Source organism: Leguminivora glycinivorella, chromosome Z (genome assembly GCF_023078275.1).
Source record: "Leguminivora glycinivorella isolate SPB_JAAS2020 chromosome Z, LegGlyc_1.1, whole genome shotgun sequence".
NCBI lineage: Eukaryota > Metazoa > Arthropoda > Insecta > Lepidoptera > Tortricidae > Leguminivora > Leguminivora glycinivorella.
The window spans coordinates 13,613,337-13,636,389 of NC_062998.1; the positions used below are offsets into that span (position 1 = coordinate 13,613,337).

The following is a 23,053-nucleotide window of genomic DNA, read 5'->3' on the forward strand; positions in this document are numbered from 1 at the left end:
AAATTAAACTGTCTGCAATCTGTCGGAGTCGGTCTCTTGCTGGAGACGAATATTCCGCTTGTCATGTTGTCTATTCACCTCGCCGTATTTAGGCTACCACGGCTCTGAATCTCTTTTGTTTTCTATTTTAAGGAATGAGATGTAACACGAATATTTGGGCAAATACGGCGAGGTGACTAGCTATCTAGAGTGTTATGCAAACAGAATTCGCCGATGATGTAGGTAGAGAGGGTGGTCGTTACCTTAACTTACAGAACGTTTCAGTTCGACTTGCATCTACTCGTTGGTGCGGTGAGTTGTTACGAGTCGATGTTTAAACATAGCGGCTACGATCGTAGATAGATTACATCTTATGAACGGCATACATATAATTGTGTTGTATTAGCGAGTTCAGTATTATGTTTAAATGAAATGCCATAATGTACGAAATGGATTATATTATTAGTGTCTATTCATAAAAAGTTTTTTTACACCTTATCATATTCATGTTAAACCTTACTTTAAGTAAAGTTTTTTTTTTTATATTATATTATAAATATACTTTTTATTGTAAATTACTTTTTACTGAGTTAACCATAAAGACGTACTAAGTATATGTGATCTGCATGTATGTACAGTCTAAATCTGCGTGTCAAGTTTTTATTATTTGTAAAATAAAATAACACCATATTTACAAGACAAACATGTTTTTCTTTAATATTTAAGTTATAGTACGTTTAATTGTATACTTTAATAGAATTAAAGCAAAAGTTGAAGTAGGTACCTACTATAAATAAATCATCTGAGGATCTGCCGTAGTTTCAACTTAGTCAATATTAGAAATTAGTTTGTCCTATATGTCAGTTGAATTATATGCATTTGTATGCTTATACTTAGTAATTAGATTAATTGCTCCGTATTTAAAATATCATAAGATATTATTTGCTACATGTTTTCGTACATTTAGTCAGTCAAATTTTCATTAATACCATCGCCGCTGACTACTGTCCCCAATCGCTTCGAAGGCGCAAAGACACATTCTTTCATTACCCAAATTATTGTCAAAGAACTCATTTAGGCACTTACCTTAGATTATATTTCACTTGCAGTATGAATTATTTATTAGGTGTATATTTATAACATTTATAACTATTTAACTAGTCAAAATGAAATCCTGTCTAACTTTCCACACAGCAGCACACAAGGTGAAACCAAAGATGCACAAATTAAGGGCTTTATTATTAAGTACCGTAAAACTGAACATGACTTTTCCAGTCGCGTCACAGCTCAGTAAAAGCGTTCAGTTCAGTTAAGAAAATACGATTTCATTTTTAAGTACTGAACTGTGAAGCGTAAATTGCTAAACAATAAATTTCCTTTAATGTTAGAAATCTCCTCCAGTCCTCCTAGTTTAAAAGTGGTATAAAAATTGACAACACGATAATGTGACAAGTAGTGCTATGATTTATATTTATAATATTCTATATTTTAATTTCCTACGTGATATATTATATTTGCTTTTCTTTAACTTGAATAATTTTAGGCATTTTGTTGTAGAAGGAGTTTGACCCGGCACGCTCGACCTCATCTGCTATGTCATGCCATTAACGACTACCCGACCCCAGAATATACCACATTTTTAGCCTTTTGCCATCAAAACTATGCATTTATTTGTATATGAATATATTAATAGTTATCGGTTGCGTGAAGATGCGTACATGCGTACTTTACAAGATAAAATATCAGCCTAAAAATTTCGACGTAAATGGCACTTTTCCTCATGAAGATATGCTCTGACCGAGTTCCTCTTTTGAATACGTTTGTGGCTAAAATATCTTAGTTTCTATTCCTTAATATAACACCATACTCAACATCAGTCTGACATTTGTTGAACTCCTGAAATTGAAAAGCATTTTCTTTTAGGAAAATTGCCATCGTGCCGCGTAAATAGCGTTTTGTATCTAGCCCTTATATTTTCTAAAGAAACAGCGTACATACATAAATATCCTCTCTATTTAGGTCCTTTAGTTCAAGGTTATTTTTCAGTATGTAAAACGTTGTCACCTCTTCATTAATATTATGTTATTGAATATTTTATGATTTTAGGCACAATTTTGTATGAATCGCCCATGATTATTTGTAGTTACTTTACTGACACGAACCATCCAATTCCTATAAAATGGTTACTTTATTTCAGAAGTGAAAGACTCCTATAAACGATTTTTAGTATGCAGTATCAAAGCAGTACTGGATATTTACTTTTTTCAGTTAGTTGAATATCTCGCCCAATCCGCAATGTTCGCTGTTAAATTTTCCAACTGCAATACTTTTTAAAAATGCTATAAAAAAATAATAAAACAAACTGTAACAGAAATGTCTTTTTCCCCTCACTAGCTCGGAAACACGTGTTTTGTCCTTTAATACCAGCGGGTAAAAACGCATTTTATCCACTTTAAAAATGCTATCAAATTAAAAATGATAAAAAAACAAACTGTAACAGAAATGTCTTTTAGAATCCGTGAAGGGGATTAAATTGACGATTTAAAATGATAGACTTGGAATAAAAATCAGTTATATTTAAATAGATATCGACATGTATTACAAATATTACAATAGGACACTTACTGTGCCCAGCCCTGTATATATACGGCTATATAAATACTTAAGACTTTTCTTAGGTTCTAATATTTAAAACGTATCCGCTTAGTGCATGGTGTTGAAAATCACTTAGTTGGAGCACTCTGAGCAGCTAAGCGAACTGGATTTAGAAAACCGTAGTAAGTACTACGTAGGTAATTTCGTCGTTTGCTTAGCAATGTACCCTGCATGCGCCGTCAGTAAAAAAAAACTGGATTACAATAATAGACAGTTAATGCATTCAGTAAGTAGCTACCTACTTGTACTTTGGATGACTCCTTTAATGTAATAAGTACATAAATATGTAGGTACACATTTATTTTGTGTTTAAGTATCTTGCTTAACCTATTTGCATAAATGTTTCACCCTAAATAGCAAAATACCTAGTTCACATATGTATCAGTTTAAAGTAGCTCTTATATATTACGTGGAACACGTACTAGACACTTGTAAAATTAGCACTTAAACTCACTCAAGGATATCGTTTGTCCTGTTATCGGATTTATCTTATTTTGGAGGACGAGTGTTTGGATGTCATTGGCATTTCAAACAAATGCAAAAGGACGGCTTATCGGCAATTTGTGAAACAAAGGCCCTTCAGCGGGGGTTAATCGGTTTTCCGAATCCCCGCGGCGCACATTGTTGGAGTAGTACTAGATAACTCGAGTGTTGAAATAAAACCACTCGATTTCGAAACTAGACATACTTAACGATTGTTTATATCTAATTAGGCGATCTACTGTCTTATCCCATTACAAGTAGCATCCACGTCCATAAAAAGCCCTGGAGAAAAGATGCGTAGCGCAGTTTGGTTGATAGCGTTACGTTAGTTACTTGTTTTCAGTAGAAGTTGTGCCTACCCGCTGAAAATGAAACGGTTTATGGTTGCAGGCTTACTAATAGTCGTAGCGAATGCTGCACCTCTACAGGAGAATATCAATAATGGAGGTGAGTGAGCTAAATAATAACGATAAAAATAATGAAATTAGATCATATAGAAAAAATGCTTAACACTGTTTGCTTACCTATAGGAGGGAATATACATTAGAGTTGTGTTCATTTGACAGCCTTTGATGTTTAATAATAAGATGACTACTTACACATGTTATGATGAGTGATGACTATTTAAAATATAATAGAAATGAAAATAACAATTTGTAAATAAGTACCTATCTAATAACTTTGTGCTAACACTTCTAAGTAATGGTTAGATGACCTATCATGTTCGATAAATCTTTGCTGCTTTACCTCTAGCTCCGTTGTAAGTAGTCAGTGTATCGACAGAAGAATTCGGCGAGCACTTCGAAGGTGATATGGTGCTGCTTCCTTGGCAGCAGCGGGCGGTGTCGACGGCCATCGACGCCCGCAACGGCCTGCGGGGTGCCGCCAAGCGGTGGCCGGATCGCACCGTAGTCTACCATATAGAGGAGGATGACTTTGGTGGGTAAACTTTATCCAAGAATATTCTGTAGATTTAAAGTAACTTTTAGGACTACTTGCGCGCTCCAGGACTCTGAAGACAACAGTTTAACCCTGGAGGATAACTCACAGTTAGTTGGAACGGGCAAGCAGCCCAGGTTACGGTTTTATACCTACATTACCTTGAGATGATGTTATCCAGATAGCCTCGAAGATATACTGTCATTACCCACAGTTTAGGTTCTTTGAAATATCGTGAACGAGAGAGAGAGATAGTTGACTTTTTAATAAAAAAAGTATAGTCGGCGATAACAGTACCTACCTAGGTAAAGGTACTTAGTCAGAATGTGTGTCCATTAAGGGATTAAAAGGTGTCTCATAAAGACTCGTATTTAACGTAGCAGACGGTAAATAGGCGAGGTAAAAACTAAATTTTATATCCTCATATATTCTTCATTACAGTCTGATCTTGGGACACATTGCTTTTTAACCGTCGCCTCATATCTCAAGAAGGACGGTTATCAAGTCGTCTGTATGTTTTTTTTTTTATTTTTTATGTTTGTTCCTCGATATCTCCGTCGTTCCTGGACCGATTTTGAAAATTTTTTTTTGATTGAATGTATATACATACAGATTGGTCCCATTTTTCTCAGAACCCAGTTCTGATGATGGGATCCTGGAGAAATCGAGGGAACTCCTCAAATCTGAAAGGCATACATATGGTGATTTTTGTGTTAATAAAGGAACAGCATGCATTTAGGTACGGAACAGTGACATTTGGTGCAGTGGAACTGCTGATGATGGCCAGAACGGAACTCTTCAAATCTGAACGGCACGCTTATAGTGACTTGGGTATTTTTATACGAACAGCATGCACTTTGTACAGAACAGTGACATTTGGTGCAGTGGAATTTCTGATGATGGTCAGAACCGAACTCCTCAAATCTGAACGGCACGCTTATAGTGACTTTGGTATTTTTATAAGAACAGCATGCACTTTCGTCCAGAACAGTGACATTTGGTGCAGTGGAACTGCTGATGATGGCCAGAACCAAACTCCTCAAATCTGAACGGCACGCTTATAGTGACTTTGCCATTTTTATAAGAACAGCATGCACTTTCGTCCAGAACAGTGACATTTGGTGCAGTGGAATTTCTGATGATGGTCAGAACCGAACTCCTCAAATCTGAACGGCACGCTTATAGTGACTTTGGTATTTTTATAAGAACATCATGCACTTTCGTTCAGAACAGTGACATTTGGTGCAGTGGAACTGCTGATGATGGCCAGAACTAAACTCCTCAAATCTGAACGGCACGCTTATAGTGACTTTGCCATTTTTATAAGAACAGCATGCACTTTCATCCAGAACAGTGACATTTGGTGCAGTGGAATTTCTGATGATGGTCAGAACCGAACTCCTCAAATCTGAACGGCATACTTATAGTGACTTTGGTATTTTTATAAGAACAGCATGCACTTTCGTCCAGAACAGTGACATTTGGTGCAGTGGAACTGCTGATGATGGCCAGAACCAAACTCCTCAAACCTGAACGGCACACTCATAGTGACTTTGGTATTTTTGTAAGAAAAGCATGCATTTAAGTTCAGAACAGTGACATTTATTTAGTTATGTTTGTTAAGCATATGTTTTGAAGTCAAAGTTTGTCAAGCTTCGATTTCTTATAATATAATCGGATTCATGAGGAATTGAGGAAACTCCTCAAACCTTAACGTTATACGTATATTCATTTGTGTTTCCATCTAATAATTAAAGCATTAAAAGCAGTTTTAAAAAATACTTACACATTTCTACATAATCCAACATTCGCAAGTAGCTTTCACCAGAACCCGAAAGGCGACGGTTTTTTTTTTCTTAAAAATTATTCTTAGAAATGTTTAGGCTGGCTTACTTAACTACTGCATTTATTATATTCAGATGAAGACCAAGTGAAATTGATCGAAGAAGGCATGGCCGACATAGCAAGCAAGTCTTGCATAAAGTTCCGTCCCAGGAAAAAGGAGGATGAACACTCAGTTGTTATACAGGTATATGTTATAGATTATATATTTTTTGTAATAATTTAGGTACCTACTAAAATAATGTTCATTGCGCTTTGAAATATTAATTTTATAGTTTACAAATGGATCACGCTCCGTGGCGTAGATATGTTAGTTTCTCTATCTCTCTTTTATAAAAATATTGATTTGGTGCGACAGAGCACAGAGCCAAGTGCGTTTTGTTAGCTAGGCTTCAGGACCTTCGGGTAATCGGCTGGAAGAAGACAGTCGTGGCTGCCTCGTATAGTCGCCATCAGATACTTATATCTGAACGGCCATGCAATACACTTAGAATGGCAACAATTGATTATTATGAAAGAGTATACAAAGCGGGTAACGCACCTCCAATTCTTCTAGTGTTGCGGTTGTCATATATCACTTTACATCAGGCAACCAGTCTGCTCGTTTGCCTCCTATCTCATAAAAACATAATCCATAACGAGGAAGAACAGGATTCCATCATCATAATTTTATTTTGGCATTATACGCAATCAGATACCCAATATAAATTATTTTTCGTATTAGGGGTCAGCGAATGGATGCTTCTCTAACGTAGGCTTCAGCAGCCAGGACGACGAAGGTGAAATCAGCCAAGTGCTTAATCTTTCGAAAGGATGCTTCAGGCACGGAACCGTGGTACATGAGATGCTTCATACGCTTGGGTTCTACCATATGCAGAGCACCTACGACAGGGACGAATTTGTCAAAATCGTTTGGGAAAATATAAGGGCAGGTAATAATGAAATAGTTATTCCCTTTGAGCACGTTCAGCTAGACTTTAAAATTGTACATTACGATACAAGTGCGGAAAAGAGGAAGTTCGAAACGAGTGGCGATACATTAAAACACGACCGAAGGGAGTGTTTTAAATCGACACGAGTTAGCACTTTGACAATAAGGTTGTAAAGGTAAATAGGTATAAGTATATTTGGAACGTAAGAATAAGAAAATGTATGTTTGTGAACTTGACCTTCCATGTCAAATATGCTATGTCTTTAAAATAGTGGTTTTCATCCAAACGGCTGCCTATATTTAACTCATCTTATCTCTAGTAATTAAGTAGTGTCAGAATTAATAATGCATGACTGTTAAATATTTGTCCAGGTACAGAGCATAATTTTGCAAAATACACGAATGATACAGTAACTGATTTCGGTGTGCCATACGACTTTGAAAGTGTAATGCATTATCCTGAAACTGCATTCTCCAAAAATGGAAACAAGACGATCATACCACTACAGGTAAATATATCATAAATTTTAGTTTTTATGAAATGTTGGTACCTTAAGTACCAACAACCTACCTTATTGACTTACGTATCGCGAATGTAGTTAAGTCGACTGTCAATTTTAAAACATAACGGATACCTTATTGACTTACGTATCGCGAATGTAGTTAAGTCGACTGTCAATTTTAAAACATAACGGATTGATCTAATTGGTGTTTCATATTGTTGTATATATGCAATAGTGACGCGGCATCTAAGTTTTCCACCTCGAAAGCCAATGGGGTCATTATTAAATACACGAAAAACCATAGAAAATTTCAGCATTTACGATTTTTTTCAACAAAGGACCCATGGTACGGCAAAAGTAACTATACACAATTTAAAGTAGACAAAATGTATAATTAAATGAGACTAATTTGGTCTTGGTATGTTAAATAGTTTCGAAGATTCGGCTTCTCAAAGGTTTGTAATATGAAGTAGGGCTAGTTAGTGAAATAAACATAGTTAACGACAAATGAACTAGACTGGGCCTTCGAATCTACGGCACTCCTTTAGGAGAAAGCTTACCGAGGTAGTATGTCTCCGTCAACTGATCAGGAAGGTCAAAATCGTCATCTGATGGTGGATCATCATCAAGTGGTTTATCAACATTGGCACACACCAGACCTGGTAACTTTACCGCAGAATTGTCCACTGCAGTAGGTACAAATTGTACCGAAAATTGTTCATTTTAAGCAGAATCTGAGGAGTTGGTGGTTCCAACGTCGGTTGAGAAATGAAGCCTTGTGGACTCTGTAAAAAATCATGTTCACTATGGATTAAAAAAGATTATACACCTCCGAATACTACTTTTCGCTTTTGTCGAAATTGTGCAAAACTTTCAATGACCGTATCTCAGTAAATATATGGCTTACCAAGACAAAATTATATTCATAATAACGATAATTTAGTAGACATCAAATTGTTCATAGCCACTTTTGCCGTTAAAAAGGTTCTTGGTGGTAAAATTTAACAAAAGTCAGAAGAGGTCCTAAAATTTTATAGATTTTCATGAATTTAATTATGATCCCATGGGCTTTCGAGGTAGAAAACTTGGATTTGATATCACTATTTCATCTCTAATAATATGTAATACAAATTAGAACTACCTCATTTGATGCAAGCCGACACCCCTTAATTGATACGATTTCAATGGATCAGATGGGGCTTATTTGGTTGCATTTGCAATGTTTTTATTCCTTATTGAGGAAAATGTGTTTATTTTTGAAGTGCAATTTAGAGTCTAAGTGATGAACTGATGACTGATGATACTACCGCTGTTATGATTGAAATTCTGATGAATAAACTGACTTAAGTAAGAACAATAACCTAATTCAAATGCAAATATACACGAAACGGGTCTCAAACATTCAGGAAAATCCACAACTTTGTTACATTTTCCTTATACACGGTGTAACACGAGGAAACAGATTGATTTCGGATAAACTTTTCTCGATTACGCTTAGTTTCAGAGGTCTTTCTTACCATAAAAAAACAACTTCTTTCTACTTCTTAGTAAATCAAGCTTCTTTTGATGACGATGCCTTTATGGAGCATACAGTAACTGTCCTCGTTAATAGATGTTAGATAAAAAATATGGTTAAGGGCCAGTTTTACGAATAACTTTTACTTTTAAGTGAAAATACATCCAAAAACAGTAAAAAAAAATGTTTTTAGTGATAATTATTTGCTTTAGGTACCTTAAAGTCATTTAGGTATTTTTTTTCTTTTTTGGTCTCAGAAATGCTTGGTTAATGTTTCGGTTTCTTTATGTTGCACCGGTATAGGTAAAGGATAAGTAAGTAGGTTTTAAATTCGATTTATTTCCTGATGTCCAAAGGAAAGTTTTATGAACTGATGTATAAATATCTACATGTTTTTGTCTTGACGTCGCTGCTAGAGTTTGTTCTGAAAGACTAGAAGAGTCGTCAAATGGGGTCCAATGGTCCAATACATTCCACGACTCTTCTCTTTCCGAACATACTCTACCTACTGACCAACCTTGTTGTCATGTCAATTGTTGATATATTTTAGGAGAACGTCAAAATTGGGCAACGGGAAGGATTGTCAGAAAGTGATATCCTGAAATTGAAGAAAATGTACTGCGAGGAGTCGGATTCGTTAAAAATTACACATCGTGCCAAATAAAAAAACTTTACATTATATGAAGCACAACTCGAGTCTTCAACATCTTGTAATGAAGTGGAAATCTGAAAGTGCATTTTCTACTAAGTACGTGTAATTGATATCATCTATGTTAACCTTGTCATAATTTCATTAAGGATCATTAAATTTATCTAGTTACATATATGTACCTATAAATTATATTTACATAATCTGATAAACTTATTTCTTCATAATTATTGCCTAATTATAATAGCTTAGTTATTATGCTGACGCTGTAGTTTATGACTTTTACGAAATTTGTGGTCCCAGATAGTATTTAAGGTAATTAATTAAATCGAAATGAATTAAACTTTTTGAAAACCAAGTTAGTTAAGATTATAAATTTCGGCATTGTGTACCTATGTTTTAATTCGTCCGTTAAATTCAAAGCGAAATTAATTCAATGTCAAGTAAATCGCGCCTGACAAACGGAACTACCTAATAACCAGAAATGTTCGGCTCTCATTCGATTTTGCTAGCTTTAGAATAGAAAATAATCCATGTCTGAGCAATTGTGGTATTTCAATGTCACTGTCGCTCTAGAAGCGTGTCGAAAAACTATTGCTTTTCTTTCGTAATAACATTCATCCCATTACAGAAATAGTGAATTGTAGTTATTGTTGCATGAAAAAATATCGTGGTCCGATGAAGTGGTAAAGTATCTGGGGCGTTTAAGTTTGGCAACTGGGTGTTGCAGCGCGGTGCAGGAGGCACGCGGCCCGGGCGCGCGCCGCGGCGTTGCGCGGCCGCTGTCGCAAACCACCTCGCAGTTACGCGCGAGCGCCACTTGTGAAATGGTCGTATCTTAAACTATTATAAACCCTTTCCTACCCTGATGGGTTTCGTTATAAACAAAAAATCACGCGACACGAACGGGACTCCAAATACAAATTGACACTAATTAAATAACACACTGAAGTATTCTCGATGCCGACACCGCTTTCTAGTGCGCGTCTGAAGCCTTAAACGTTAACTTTGGGATCGGATATAAATGTTTTATCTCCGTTTAAACAAAAAGAAGTTCGGTCTTCAAAAATGAAGTGTATAAATATACGAGTGTTGGTGTTTGTGATAAGCTTAGCGATGTCTTTAGCAATGTCTTTTGACGAACTGGAAGATTTTAGTAATTATCTAAAGGAAACATCACTGTTGGATCAACCACTGAAAAGTAAGCTAACTTCACCTATTTTGATACTTCTAGTGCTTTCGATCCTACTAGTGCTCTTTTTATTGAATTTTGATTGCAACGCGAATTTACTTATGTACCTGGAATCTATTCCTTTGTAGAATTTCCCTCAGACGACGATGACGACTCACCAATTTCTGACCACGCTTGGGAAGAGAGCGGTCGATTCGAGGGCGACTTGATCCTCAACGAACGGCAGAGGCAGCTTATAGTTCAAGATATCGCCGAGGGACTCTCCAGGAATGGTCTGAAAGATAGTACTAAGCGATGGCCAAACAATGAAGTTATTGTTTACATTCAAAGAGAACATTTTAGTAAGTAGTCCTATTTGGTTAGTATGTCATCCGGGATAATTGCACCTCTCTGTATATTGCGCTCTTGGTGCAAATCTGTCTGGATAACTTCGAATGTTGAAAATAGAAGGATGTACCTACATAATATGTAGTTTAGTTGTAAAATGTACTGTTTAGGCGATATCATTAAGATACGCGTTTAACATACGAGACGCATTTATCCCGCTTGACGTAATTCATTGTACTTATAGAGGTAATATTTAATCTGTGTATTTTTACAGATTTAGACATGCGAGAGCAACTTAGGAAACACTTTTCTTTTAAGTATATATGTGAGTGTGTTTAGTAAAACGTCCCATTTTTTTATCGGTTACCATTAAGGCGAGATTTACAAAGCGACAAACCGACTTTATAGCAATCGACAAAGTGGGACGTTTTCCCGTGCACACTCACATATTTTTTGTCTTTAGTACCGATCAATTATGTACATATATAACCCTAGTTAATTTGAAAGCTATTGATTTCGAATTCATAGTAAATATAAATCCCAACGCTCATGAAGCTGTCTCTAGGCATAGGTATCGCCAAAAAGTGAGTAACTCATGGATGTGTAAACATAGCTACACTACACGCTTCATAGACGAACGACACGATACGATTAACTCGTTCGCAGCTTTTGGGTAGACAAGACATGGCAAAGTGAAGATAACTAAATGCAAAATTTATAAATTGCACCAATAACTACAGGCGGAATATAATTTAACTCTTTTCAAAAAAGTTTGAAGTTTTTGCGTGCTGAAAAATTTTGTATTTTTATCCAAAGAACTATTTGTGCTATGCACAATTTCTGATAAATGTATGCTTGAATGGATTTCAGCCAGCGATCAAGTTCAAGCAATTGTAAGTGGCATGGAAGAGCTTAGCCAAGCGTCTTGCGTCAAATTCAGGCCGTATAAGAAAGGGGACCGAGATGCCGTTGTGGTACAAGTAGGTATCAACTATGTTTTGATTATAAACCCCGTTATTCATACGCTGCATCGCATTACAACCAAATTTGAAAATAGGGCACCTACAGGAACACCGGTCAGAAGGAGACTCCTAAATCCTAGAAATAGATACTTGGCTACTTTTAATAGTTTTCAGTATAGATGGTGTTTTTTTTACGCACTAGTGCGAGAAGTGGTTCATTATATGCCAGGTCGAAACTTCGAAGACTCATCTGTACCTACTGAAAAACGTCGTACGATACACGTGCGAAAAGGAAATTCGTAACTCGTGTCGTTCGGGAGTGTTTTAATTTATCGCCACTCGTTTCGAGCTTCCTTTTTTACGCACTTGTATCGTAATGTACTATTACGTTTATGTAACAAGGAATTAATATAGGTAATATATAACGTAACGTATAGAGTAAATTAATAGCTGCCAATTTGCTCCAGCTAATAAACGTTTTAATAGTATTTTATCTAGATTTCCTTAATTATGGATGGTTGCATATTCTCACTCTCACCATGTAACACGTTCTCGTAACATCATCATACCAATGAATTCCAGGGCAGCCGGCGCGGCTGTTTCTCGCAAGTGGGCTACCAGGGGGGTTATCAGGTGTTGAACCTGTCGGGCCGGCACCCGGTGGGCCGGGGGTGCTTCCGGCACGGCACGGTCGTGCACGAGTTCCTGCACACGCTGGGCTTCTACCATATGCAGAGCAGTCCTGACAGGGACGACTATATTGACGTCATCTGGGAAAACATCGTGCAACGTGAGTATACCTATAGATGGACAGATATTTTACTTGAATGGGATTAACCAATAAAACAAAATGAAGGTAGGTAATTTTAGGAACTCTTTACGATTATTTGATACACTTCCACGGACGATCTGATGGTATATATTTTAGACTAATGTTTTTCCCCGGACCAAAAACTATCTCCATGTAATTAGTCCAGTCAACGGATTCCGCGTCGTGGTTTTTTTTTTCAAATATAGTATTTCAGCATTCAGTGGTCACATAATATATGGATTTACAGCAAAGATAGATAGATGGTTTCAGATACTTTTGCGACCTTTGCTGTGTAACATAATGCAGATGACTGTGCCTACTTTATCTGCCTATAACGTGGATTATATAATGTCGTAATGATTTAGGACATTTAGGTGATGCTTATAATTATGTGTACAGGTATTTTATTGAATAGACATAAGTCTATGTCTATTCAATAATAGTATATTGTGCAACAAAGGAGGTAAGGGGGATTTTGTCAACGAGTGTTAAAACTCGCGACAGCCGCAGGCTGGAGAGAGTTATAGACAACAGTTTACAAAATCCTTACCTCCTGAGTTACACACAATGTTTTTCATCACATTTGAGGAGAAAACACAGAGGAAAAAAATCATTAAGGCAAAACCTTCAATGAATGTCGGTGTTGTACTGCCCATTGCTATGGCAACGCGGTCAAGCGCAAATCGAGATGGCCGTCACAATTTTCTGCCAGATTGCAAATTATAACGATTTATCTACGTGAAATTTACAAAATAAATGTAAAACACACTGAAATAATTGTAAATCAATAAAATGCATTTTTCATACCGTATAATATTTTTTTATAGCTTAATAGGTTAATTTTTGTTGTGCAAAAAAAATCCTTGGCTGATTGAAACATCCTTTGCCTTAAGTATTGTACGGATTGTATTCATCTTTAAAACTAAATCCGTTACTCCCTTGGGAATAAAATATTAGTACACGTAGACGTAATGAGACCTTTAAACAGCAAATGTGATGAAAAATAAATAACTTCCGGTGCGCCACACCTTCTATAAAATCAGATAGACAATTTTTTTTTAAATCAACAATGTTGTAGGTCATGCACAACAAATTAATATTGAATTTGCAGTGAATACCGCGATTCACAGATATGTGCTAGAAAACATCGTGGGAAGCGACATGTCTCGTGGTGTCATGGTGTCACCGACCCACCTAACGCAACACACTACCCTGAATACAAATTGACTAACTACGCGTATCATGCTTACTTGCTAGTTTCTAGTATGTTTACATATGTATTGAACCCGCCATATTTTAATGACTTATGACCATTTTCACTTTAGTTTAGACGTAATATTATTTATTTATGGCAATGTAGGTCCAAAAGTCTCTAATTTGTACACCGGAATGATCAGATAGTTACTTTGTATATTTATGTGTTATGTGACTGGTGTATAATGAGATCCATTAAACAACGAGTGTTATTTTCTCGCTTTCGGAACGTTTCATAAGATAACACGAGTCGACTAATGTTTTTCTACTCGTCAACTTTAATCTGTCAATTAGGACACCACAGACTAAACTATACGTGCTGACTTTTCAGTGTTGGATAGTCTTTGATGCTTAGTCAATTATAATATTTCATTACATTTCACTTTAGTTAACTGAAAAAAATTCAAAAATAGAACTTCATACAAGTTCTATACTAATTTGCGATACTTGGCAAATTTTTCTGCATCTGAAACACATTTTTTTTTTATCGCGTTATCGACCAATCAGAGAGTTATTACAAACAATTGGTTGCCAGGTAATTCGATGTTGATACAACGGTGAACGACGCTATTAACATTAATTTTAACACGTTCGCTGCGGCAAGCCAAAACCTTAACCCAAAATCAAGTGCGTTACGAGGCCCAAACCGCCCCGTAATAGTTTACATCGTAGTGCGTTACGGGTATAAAAGTGCCCCGTACGCCGAAGTCTGTTAAAAGTGCTGTAAGTTCCTGAAATATTGGATTTTTAAATATTTTTTTCGGCTACCTGTAAGAGTATGAAATTTCCTACGTCTCATTATCCCCGCACGTGGATACGATAAAAACTCACAAAATTATATAGAAAAGAAAATACGGGGTTATTTTATCCCCGTATCGCACTAAAATTGAAAAAATACGGGGCTTAGTATACCCCGTAACGCATGTAATGTATTAAGGTCGATAAATTAGTAGTGATGGGAATAAAAAAATCGATGTATGTGCTATATTAATAAAAACATTACACATCAAAAATATGATACTTAGCACTCTTGTATTTTTGTGAAAGTAGTTAATATAATTAAGTAACAAAGATAAATAAAATAAGATAAACCACCACCGTTTTTACGTATTAAAAACATAAATATTTAATTACCTGCCTGCAATTAGATGTCAATTTGTGGTGATTTTGACGTTTACTGTGTGGGATAACCTTTGTTTTTGGAATATAGTAGTTCTAACGTGTGGTTCGAGCGCTTCATTTTTAATTTGCCGATAACAAGTATTTCAGTAAGCACTGCACTAGCGATACTGTGCCCACAACCCCGTACGGGCCAGCAAATTCTTTTACGGGGTTCACGGAGACCCGTATCGCACTAGAAGGTAATTTTTGTCCCCTGGTCGGTACGGCCCATACAACCATTTCAGTCGCAAAATCTTCAAATCAGTAACTAACTGTCAAATGTGACATAACGCGTGGTAACGTCGTGCAAACAATGCGACCGTATTGATACAATAACAAAATGTAGTCGTCGTGTGCACTCGTTACGGTAACAAAATGTGTACGAATTTGTGGCTGTCAATGTCACTGTCAGAATGACTTTTAACGACACTTTATTAGTCGACGTTTGCACACATAACGGTAACAACATGTGGACGAATTTGTGGCTGTCATTGTCACTGTCAGAACGGTTTCTGACAGTGACATTGACAGAATTTGTACACACACGTGTAGGTCTGATTACCGAACTGCTCCTAAACCACTGTATCCGCAAATGACAATCTGAAATACGAAGGTTTCTCAAACTGTCTTGTGAAGTTGTGGACTGGTTGCTTTAAATCATTTAAATATGAGCGAATTAAATAATAATAAACGACGACGACCATTTAAGCACTCTTCGACATTTTATAGAAATGTGGGAAAGTTAAGAAAAGTGCAGAATGATAATACAAATACATAAGCACTTTATAGTTACTTAATGTATTAAATATATAATTTTTAATTCTTATTGATAAAAATGAAGTGTAGTGTTGCTTTACACAATAAAAGTAGGAATCAAATGAAATAGAGTATTTACTGTGATATTAATAGAATTTCTGTTGCGCAATGATAGTTTTTTTCAGTGCAGATGCTGCTTTTTTTAACGCAGTAGTGCGAGCAAATCAAGCAATGATTCATTTCTTGTCTGGTCGAAACTCTTAGCTTAGATTTAGGTACTGAAAATCGTCGTACGATACACGTGCGAAAAGAACATTCACAACTCGTGTCGATTTAAAACACTCCCTTCGATTTTGCTCTTTTCCGCACTCGTATCTACAAGTATTTTGTTTGGGTTACAAAAAAAACACATTATTTACTCTACTACGTTTTATTTATGTCTCTTTAACATTACAAATTTGTAGACACTTATCTATACAAAAATCTTGACAAAAAGAAGTACAGATCGCTGAAATTTATGTTGATAGTAATATTAATGACGACTACTTCAACAAGTGTCAATTGTGAAATGCCGCAAAATACTAGTTGCTCTATAGAAGACCATAATAATATGATCCCCGATCCTTTACAACCCAGCAGCTCGGTACGCACGTTACAATTTTTTTTTAATCTTCTTTAGTGAGGGCAACTGAGTACGACGGCATATTTAATTGTTTATAAAGTTTGAGGATACCTGGAAAAAATTAATACAAGAAGCCATTTTGAAAATATAATAAATATTCACTGCTTTCGGTCACGCGTGTACGCTGCGACCATTTTGCGACCGTTTGTCGACCGATTGGTGACCGTTTGGCGACTGTTTTTTACATGGAATATTACCGTCTTAATCCATATTTTAGCAACTTTATTGGTTTTCTAGGCATTATTTTTATTATTTCAGTATAGTATATGCACCGGAGCACTAAAACTTCACCAATCAATATACATAACACGCAAACACCGAGTAGTCAATAATATTATTACTGGTTAAACTGAGGTAAATTGATGGCGCGTTGATAAATTTAGACTTATTTTATGAAATCACTCGAGCAATTTAATTGGCCATGGTAATTAGCCCACATTATATTACAAATGCAAACAATATTTATCTTTAACAAATTCTTACGCCATTACATTTTAATGTCAAATGATTTTATTTCTTTTTTACTTTGACGTCTCTGACAGTCGCCATTTGAAAAGAATGAAATGAACGAATGATTTTGGGAAAGTAGTCGCCAAACGGTAACAATGTGTGCACGCGTAGTACACACTTCTGTCACTTCTGTGACCATTTGTGCCTGTTACCAATCGTCCCCATTTGGGTCGCCGCGACTAAACGTCGACCGTACTGCGACTAAGCATTGAGACCCGAAGACCTGTGTGTACACAAAATAGGAGGATTTGCGTAGGAACGGCGACCGATTATGGTTATATGGGGGGGTTCCTGAGACCCCGTATATAATTAATATATCAATAAATAATACTTTTGAACAGAAATCCAAATGTATATTTGTCATTTTCGTAGTTGTAAAAATGACCAAAATACAGCTTCCGCACCAGCGGAGTGTACACGATTTTTCTCACCCGCACTGAGTGATGACAGCGTACGGGGTTCAAAAACCCCCGTAACGCAGTGAACGTGTTAACTTGAATGATGATATTTTTTGTCCATTGATGATGAAGATGATGACTCATAGAAAAAGTATTGTATACAATAGTGATATAATTAAGCTTTTCACTTTCGTACCGTACTATTAGGCCACTCAGCAAGCTTCGTGGCCTAAACATGGTACTCGACTGAAAAGCTTTGTACTATATCACGATTGTATAAAATACTATTGTTAGTCAGTTTACTTTCTAAACGTTCGATATTTGAAACAAAACAAATCAATGAACATAATGATTCTTTCTTGATAGTAAAGTAAAAATTACGATACAGAGCAGATACAGATTTCATAATATAGGTCCTTTGCTTCTAAGCATATTACCTTTGTTATGAAGAACTTATGATATGGATGTATCAGAGATCTGTGGGATGTATACATATAGGTACATAATATACATAATTATTTTTTCAGTAGTGATTTTTTCTAAACAAAGCTTTAAAATAAAACATTTTTGACCATTATAATGACGTAGCTCTTCAATTATTTGTTTCCAGCGGCACGACATAATTTCCGGAAGTACAACCTGTTCTCGGTGTCGGACTTCGGCGTGGGATACGACTACGACAGCGTGCTGCACTACAGCCGCAAAGCGTTCTCCTCCAACGGTGGCGACACTCTGGTGCCCAAGAAGGTACAAATTATTGCTGATCAAACAGGCCCGTTAGTAGAAAAGAGCAAAAGAGCGCAAAAACGCTTTTTTTTAATGGGAACCTTTAACACCAAATTTTTTTAATTTTCCGCTGTATTCTGCTGAGGGTAATAACTTAATAAGTTGACAAAGTAGAGTAATTTATTATAGTATATTTTTTTCAATGTGTTGAAAAGTTTACTTGTTTCTTTTTTTAACATCTTGAGACGTCAGGCTTCTCGAGGTTAACAAATGGGCATGGTGAACAACTCACTATGGTGCAGTCAGTTTGATTCTGTTTATACTGTTCACTGTATGACATCCGATTAATTCATGTTTTCAGAATAGGTTCCTAGTAAATAGGTAAAATGTATACATAATGTAGGTACTTCATTTCATATCGCGGTGGGATTCATATACCCTGTAAATTTAGCATCATCTATATACATATTGAATTTATTTAAATTAATTAACATGTACGTTGTACTTGGTTGTACGTATAAATTTATTTGTAATCATTGCAGAGTGGCGCTGAAATTGGACAGAGGATAGGTCTCTCGGAAAAAGACAGTGCCAAGTTAAACAAGATGTACTGTGACGCGGACTCGAATAATTTCGAAGCTGCAGATGACGTGTCACATGCAGTAATTAAAAAGAAAAAGACTCCTAAGAACAAGCCTTTCGATGGGCATGGTATCGGATATCACCAAGGTAAAACTGTGGTTTTTAAACTACCTGCAGCTGATAATTATAGATTGCCCGAAAAGCCGTCAAATGCTCTGTTTGATTATTTCAGTAAAGAGCCGCAAGCTGTGTCTCCGTTGCTTATTAAAGGATTTGGAGTTGGACAGAAAATAACTTACACGTACAAATTGCCTGACGGGTTCCATATAGCCCAACATAAAATTCCAATGTACCGCTATCCAACATTGTTTAACAGGACAAATAATGCAGTAGCGTCCATATTTAGACAACACAATGGAAAAAATAACAATGAAAACATAAAAACTTCTATTAATAATGCAGGAAATGGAAACAAAAATAAGGAATCTATAGAGGATTTAGATGAAAAAGTGATTAATGAACCATCGCCTAAAGATAGAGACACAGGCAATGGAAATGATTTTACCATTGTATATCAGCCCAACACAGATTATTCGAAATTTTATAATCCAGTCAACAAGTACAAAATTGGGACCGAAACGAATTATTATCTTAATTATTCTCCAAAAGCTCAAGAACATAATGAACAGGGTACAAAAGAAATACCAGATTTAAAATTAACCAGACAGTTTATAGAAAAACTGAGAGAACCGAAAGCAATGAGTTACCGTAATCATAACAACAACGAACGAGAAAATTTGTATCAGAATGATTTAATCAATAAACGTAAAATCATAGATAAACCAATACTAGTCACAAAAGAAGAAAATACTCCAGTAGATCATTCTTCATTTGGTTACGTGATCCCTAGTACAAAACTAGAAGAGATAAATAAAATATATTTAATAAACCCAGAGTACACTTCCAAAAAATATTTGGAAAACAAGAATGATTTCAGTAGCCTCTACTACCCTAACGATAATACAAATAAAGATGCCGCACCCAAAAATGCACAGTATAAAACGTTCGGCGAAACTGTTCCCTCAACGATTACTTATAAATTTAAACAAAATAGTCCGTTAATACACGGGGAAACACCAAACGTTCATACTGATTTAGATAATGAAGAAAGAAAAAAGGAGAGTGAAAAATATCTTACCAATAAGCCGATCTCAAACTACAAGACCGACGGTAATTCTGACGAACAATATAGTTATGAGGATTTTGGACCCCATGACACGACCAAAATTACAGACTACCCGCAACCAACATCTAACGAAGAAAACTCGTCAAAATCTTATGAAGTGACTGAGAAACTCTCGGAACAAGTAGAATTAGTAACAGAGAAATCTAACGCTTATTCTAAATTACATGACGAAGAAATAAGATTGGAAAAGCGTCTACCTACTATTCTGGAAAAGTATGTGAATTATGATAATTACGATATAACCGCTCCTTATTACGTCTCTGATTATTATAGAAACACCTAATGTTAAGTAACAAGGTTTCATTGGTTAATTACATAATTCAAAGAAGAAAAAATACAAACATCAGTAAGTAATTGTAATTCGTGTTAATCTAAAGTCATTTAGATAACATACCGCGCGGGGTGTTGTGTATTAGAACTATACTTATGCATAGTTAATACGAATGTGTGGCATAAGGAGAAGTGTGTCTGGCGTTCACATTTTGTTAGTATAGAGAATTACCAATGTTTATTATCTCTCGCCTGAAGAGAATGAGTAAGAAAGCCAGATACACATACTCCCGTATGGCATTCTTATCCTTAGGTATATGTAAATTATATCATAATCCATCCATAAATATTACATATTACCTTTAGCATATTATTTTCGCGTATTTAGTTACCGACCGTCAACCGAGGTGATTAGGAATGGACGGAGTGTATCAGGACGAAACTAAAAATTGATTTAAGTACTTGACTATTTCTTAAAAACCCTCTGTATTGCAGACAGACTAAAGGTTGTAGGTAAGTAATGTATTACACAAATTGTATCATAAATATCATAATACAAAACGTACTATTATTTTGAAACTGTCACGTAAATCATATTTTAACCCGGGCATCCCTATTTATCCCGGTTAACGGTATCTCAAATCGAACCTATCGATATAATGCGTCACATGACAGTGCACAAGAATAGCAGCAAGATAAGAAGTTATGTATCGCATTTAGAGGTAGTAAGGCAAAGTAAATCAATGCACATTTTGTATTAGTATTAAGGATTAGATAAAACTTTATACGCCTAATTTTATTTTAATATCGACAGTGCCTAATATACGTTGTGTACATACGCATCTCATAGTTAAAATAATAATAAAATATTATAAGTAGGTAGCCAATAATGTTATGAAAGACGCTGCGGTTCGGTTCGGACGTAGGCAAATAGGTATTATGATAATTAATAAAATTGGATGTGGGCACATGGCATCCTTTCTCTGTATTTTTTAAGGCAACGATACTCAACCTCTGGCCCTCCGAGCTTTTTTAGATTATCTTTCAGGAGTCCTAGGAACTATAAGAACAACTTAGCAGAAACGGAAACTAAAATCTAATCCATAGATGAAAATTAATACAATTTTCGTTTCCTTTACGGAAACGATTTCCAAGTTGGCTAGCCAAAGCCTCCTAGTATACCTACTTACTCGTAAGTAGGTAAATTATATATCTCTCTCACGGTATATCTCACGGGCGCTATAAAGGTTGAGTAGGATCGTTTGAGGTAAATACCTACCTACATGCTTGCAGGAAAAGGAAAAAGGTACCCACATTTAACGTAGCTATTAATAACAATTTATAGTTAAATTTATTTAGTTTGATTGTTTGTACCTTAAGGTTCGTTACTTATTGCCTTTTACGTATCACCATCGCAAAACAGATCTATAAAATAACGTAATTAATACGAGTATATAGTTAAATATAAATATATTAAATATCTAATACCTACATTGAGGTATATGTACTACGTACTAGAGGCGACGTTGCGAAGAAAAATGTTACACACCCCACTGCGGTCCATGGACCGCAGCGTTGCCAGTCCTCGCCTGGTCCTTGCAGTGCAGTGACGTGCCGTGATCCATTTACTTTCCACATGAATAATGCCTTCTTGTGTGCTTAAAAATTGTTCTAATCACTCGAAAAAATCAAATAAAAGTCAAGGTGTGACATTTCATCGGTAAATTAAACAAAAAACTCGTCTATAATAGTTTAAGATTGAATATTCTACAAATACGCGAGCGGGAGCGGGACTGCCGCCATTTTGGTGACGCAATCATAGACTAACCGCGCAGATGTGCCATTTACATTGTTCCTACTAATGTGTTTCACCTCTAATATATTTGCGAAATATATATATTTCTATTTGGAAAATTATTAGGTGACTAATTACTACTTCATGAATTATGTTACTATAATATAAAAAAAGTTTATTTGTTTAATGATTGTTAATATTTTTTGAGTGAAATTGTATTTTTAGCACGCTCACTTTTTGCGGTTTTCTTTGGCCTGGTCATGAAAAAAGGGAACAATGGATACGCTTTGTCCAAAAATTGAGCTAAGGAAACATGGTTACCAACTGACCACACATATATATGTTCATTCATTGTATTTTAAAGAAGAAGATAAGTACAGCACAATTATATTAATTTGTATTGTTTAAGTTGTAAATAAATAAATCATTTTGACTAGAATAGCCGTATTTTAAAATGTTAAATTTCCGTTAGGCAGAATATAATAATAATGTGTCACATCTGATGGTGGACCTACTCTATGCGTAAATGGCCGCTCCCCCCACCCCGCGCATTTGTCAGCATGTGCAGTGTTTTCGCTTGGCAACGTCGCCTCTAGTACGTAGTACATATACCTCAATGACTCTTCAAATGTTATAGGCACATGTAATGTTTTTTGTGTATTTTTCAAAGGTGCACCAGTATTTGCGCCTGATGGTAATAATTTTATGTGGCTGAGCTGATGATGGAAGGTCAACTCCTCAATGGTTAGGAGTTAAAGGACAATTCTTTCACTACTGTACATATATTCGGACTGATACATATAATACCACTAGGAACCACTAAAAATCAACAAATAAATTAACTTTTTAACAAAAAATAAAACCGCCTTCAAAAAAAAGCGTGT

The 23,053-nt window shown here is 35.8% G+C and overlaps 2 protein-coding genes across 3 annotated transcripts; both read left to right on the plus strand.

Annotated features, from left to right (window-relative positions):
* Positions 1-2,608: 2,608 nt before the first annotated feature.
* Positions 2,609-9,824, plus strand: LOC125241381 (seminal metalloprotease 1-like). 2 transcript variants are annotated; one of them, XM_048149841.1, is made up of 6 exons: positions 2,609-3,564; positions 3,904-4,056; positions 5,976-6,085; positions 6,623-6,830; positions 7,202-7,338; positions 9,399-9,824. In XM_048149841.1, the coding sequence occupies exons 1-6, from the start codon at positions 3,486-3,488 to the stop codon at positions 9,510-9,512; spliced, it is 801 nt and encodes a 266-aa protein (XP_048005798.1). In that variant the 5' UTR covers positions 2,609-3,485; the 3' UTR covers positions 9,513-9,824. The 2 variants fall into 2 exon arrangements, with proteins under 2 accessions (XP_048005798.1, XP_048005797.1); XM_048149840.1 differs by having other exon boundaries at positions 2,611-3,564; positions 3,901-4,056.
* Positions 9,825-10,043: 219 nt separating this feature from the next.
* Positions 10,044-21,859, plus strand: LOC125241794. Its single transcript, XM_048150427.1, has 6 exons — positions 10,044-10,698; positions 10,818-11,030; positions 11,887-11,996; positions 12,561-12,768; positions 18,161-18,297; positions 18,819-21,859. The coding sequence occupies exons 1-6, from the start codon at positions 10,566-10,568 to the stop codon at positions 20,385-20,387; spliced, it is 2,370 nt and encodes a 789-aa protein (XP_048006384.1). The 5' UTR covers positions 10,044-10,565; the 3' UTR covers positions 20,388-21,859.
* Positions 21,860-23,053: the final 1,194 nt, after the last annotated feature.